Here is a 3,902-nt window from a genome sequence, read left to right on the forward strand (position 1 = left end):
CCGTGTTGAACCTCCTCATCTTGACCATGGATAGTTGACCCTTGACCATCTTGGTCATCTTCCCCTTCTTCAAAAGGAATTGCCCTCAATTCGTCATCATCAAAGTAAGGAGCAAGATCACCAATGTTGAATGTACTTGAGACACCATATTGGCCTCCCAAATCTATTTTGTATGCATTGTCATTGATCTTTTCCACGACCTCAAACGGACCCTCGGCTCTTGGCATAAGCTTGTTCTTCCTTTTGCTAGGAAAACGTTCTTTCCTCATGTAAATCCACACCAAGTCCCCAACTTCAAAAGACTTCATATTTCTAACGCGTTTGTTGGCTTGTTTCTTGTAGATTTCATTTGCCTTTTCAATGTTTCTCCGAACTTCTTTATGGACTTTTAGCATGAACTCGGCTTGCTCCTTTGCTCCACCATGAACGAACTTGTCTTTTGGCAAAGCAATAAGATCAATGGGAATATAAGGATTGACGCCATATACTACTTCAAAAGGAGAGTACTTTGTAGTAGCACTAGGTGTCCTATTATAAGCAAACTCGGCATGAGCAAGCTTATTATCCCAATCTTTGGTACTTTTGCTTACCAAAGCCCTAAGCAACGAACCAAGTATCCTATTCACCACCTCCGTTTGACCATCGGTTTGTGGATGATGTGAGGTAGAAAACAATAACTTAGTTCCCATCAAACGCCAAATAGACTTCCAAAAATGACTTAGGAACTTAGTATCACGATCCGACACAATGGTGCGTGGCACCCCATGGAAACGAACCACTTCTTCGAAGTATAACTTAGCCACTTTTACTGCATCTTCAGTTTTATGGCAAGGAATGAAATGAGCCATTTTTGAGAACCGATCAACCACCACCATTATTGAATCCTTGCCTCTTTGAGTTCTTGGCAAAGCTACAATAAAATCCATACTAACATCTTCCCAAGGTCTCTCGGGAATTGGTAAGGGCTTGTAGAGACCTTTATGAAACACCATCTTTGCTCTTTGACAAGTAGAACAACGACTCACCACATGATGAACCGTGGCTAACATTTTCGGCCAATAAAAGTGAGCTTGGAGAAGCTCCAATGTCTTGTGAATACCAACGTGACCAGCTAGCCCTCCCCCATGAGCTTCATGTATCAACAAACTTCTAATGGGACATTTTGGAATACATAATCTATTTCCTTTAAAAAGAAAAACCGTTATGTAAGGAAAACAGATCATAGACTCCATGGACACAGTTATCAATTATCCTTTTGAGTTCATCATCTTCTTGATAGTATTCTTTGATCAAATCGAACCCAAGTACCTTTGCTTCAACCATTCCAAGCAAATTATGCCTTCGAGATAAGGCATCCGCAACCACATTAGCTTTCCCACTCTTGTATTTAGAGGAAAAGTTAAATGTTTGCAAGAATTCGACCCACTTTGCATGTCTTGCATTCAGCTTCTTTTGGCCATGTATGAACCTCAAGGATTCATGATCGGAATGCAATATGAAAGGTTGTGGCCTCAAGTAATGTGACCAATGATCTAGAGCTCTTACCATAGCATAGAACTCTTTATCATAGGTGGAGTAATTCAACTTGCCTTGACTCATCTTCTCACTAAAGTAAGCAATGGGACGCCCACCTTGAATCAATACGGCACCAATACCCTTTCCACTTGCGTCACATTCAACCTCAAATGGTTTGGAAAAATCCGGAAGTGCTAAGATGGGTGTGTTGCACATCTTCTTCTTGACTTCTTCAAATGCCCTTTGAGCTTGGGGTGTCCATTCAAACACGCCTTTCTTAGTACACTCGGTGATGGGAGACATGAGTGTGCTAAAATTCTTGATGAATCTTCTATAGAAGGAGGCAAGTCCATGAAATGAACGAACTTCCGTGAGTGTCCTTGGACTAGGCCATGATTGAATTGCTTCAATTTTGCTAGGATCCACCTTCACGCCATCACCTGAAACTATGTAACCAAGAAACATGACTTCATACAATAAAAAATCACATTTTTCTAGTTTCCCATACAATTTTTCTTGCCTCAAAACAGAAAATACTTGGAAAAGATGATCAAAATGAGATTCTTCATCACGTGAATAAATGAGAATGTCATCCAAGTATACTACCACGAACTTGCCAAGAAATGGCCTTAGCACCTCATTCATTAATCTCATGAACGTGCTAGGGGCATTTGTAAGGCCAAATGGCATGACGAGCCACTCATACAACCCATGCTTTGTCTTGAACGCGGTTTTCCATTCATCCCCTTCTCTCATGCGAATTTGATGATACCCACTTCTCAAGTCTACCTTTGAGAAGACCTTGGAACCACTTAACTCATCAAGCATGTCATCAAGCCTTGGAATTGGAAACCTGTACTTGATAGTAATGTTATTAACGGCTCTACTATCAATACACATTCTCCAAGTACCATCTTTCTTAGGGACCAACAAAGCAGGAACGGCACATGGACTCATGGACTCACGCACATAACCCATCCCCATTAGCTCTTCAATTTGACGTTGTAATTCCTTAGTTTCTAAAGGGTTACACCTATAGGCTGGCTTATTTGGCAAAGGTGCTCCGGGAATGAGATCGATTTGATGCTCAATTCCACGTATGGGTGGTAGTTCTTTAGGTAATTCATTCGGAAAAACGTCCTCAAAATCCTTAATCAATTGGGCTAACTTAGGATTTTGAGCAACAAAATTTTCGTGGGTTTCTTTGGAGTATAGTATGAACAACTCTCCCTCACCATCTAACTCCCTTTCAAACTCTTTAAGAGACAACAAGGATACTTCTTTTTGGGGTGTTTGTGATGGTGAAAACCGTGGGGGTGGTAAAGGGTGTAGTTTTTTCTTTCTCCCTTCATGGACTATGGTATACGTGTTGTGATACCCATCATGTATAGATCTTTTATCAGTTTGCCAAGGCCTACCAAGTAGAATATGACAAGCATCCATAGACACAACATCACATAATATAGAATCACAATACGAACCAATACAAAAAGAAACCATGCATTGCTTCCTAACTCCAGTGCTAGCATTAGAATCTAACCAACTTAATTTGTAAGGTTGTGGATGATTAGTAGTCGTAAGACCAAGTTTAGATACTAGGGTCTTAGACACGGTATTAGCCTCACTTCCTCCATCAATAATCAAATCACATACCTCGTCACCAATTTTACAACGGGTGATGAAAATGTGTTGTCGTTGGGGGGCAGCATCCTCTTCCACACGTGCTTGTAAGGCCCTCCTAATCACGAGGCTAGTCTTCTCCTCTGGCTCGGCAATGCAATCATCACAATCATCTTCAACTTCTTCTTCCCCCTCCTCAAACTCATCCCAGTTGATGTTTTGAGTGGCCATGAGCTTAACCTCTTGTATGGTTAACGCCCTAGTATTAGGACAATCCTTCTTGTAATGACCTCGTCCTCCACATTTGTAACACACAATGTCACCTAGCTTCACGTCCTTTGTGTCCTTTTTTGGTGGATTACTTGGTTTGTTAAAGGAAGAACCTTCCTTCGTAGGAAAAGAAGGTTTTCGTGCCAATTGAGGAATGGTAGTAGGCTTCTTCTTCTTCCTCTTAGCATCGAACTTAATCACCAACTTGCAAGCTTCAGCAAACGTGAGGTTAGTATAACCTTCAAGTTTGTCTTGTAATTCTTGGTCCAAACCAGATATGAAACGCCCCATTTTGAGCTCTTCATTTTCGGTTACTTCACACACAATAGCAAGTCTATCAAACTCTTTTATGTAATCCTCCACAGAGTCCCCATTTTGTTGCAAGGTACTCCACTTCACATATTGACTCTGCTTGTAATTGTGGGGGATGAAACGGTCTTTCATCCGTTTCTTGAGTTTGCCCCAAGTAGAGATAGGAGCTTTCCCCCTAAGGGTAC

General features: G+C 41.2%; 1 protein-coding gene across 1 annotated transcript; it reads right to left on the bottom strand.

The window, feature by feature from the left end:
- Positions 1-281: 281 nt before the first annotated feature.
- Positions 282-3,696, bottom strand: LOC110710126 (the record flags this gene model as incomplete). The annotated part of the gene is made up of 4 exons (XM_021888379.1): positions 3,376-3,696; positions 2,427-3,327; positions 1,100-1,183; positions 282-487 (listed from the first exon to the last, which is right to left on the bottom strand). Coding segments are annotated over exons 1-4 (1,512 nt in total), but the record flags the coding sequence as incomplete, so codon positions are not given.
- Between the last annotated feature and the right edge of the window lie 206 nt (positions 3,697-3,902).

The sequence above is a fragment of the Chenopodium quinoa genome, unplaced genomic scaffold, assembly GCF_001683475.1.
Source record: "Chenopodium quinoa cultivar QQ74 unplaced genomic scaffold, ASM168347v1, whole genome shotgun sequence".
Lineage (NCBI taxonomy): Eukaryota > Viridiplantae > Streptophyta > Magnoliopsida > Caryophyllales > Amaranthaceae > Chenopodium > Chenopodium quinoa.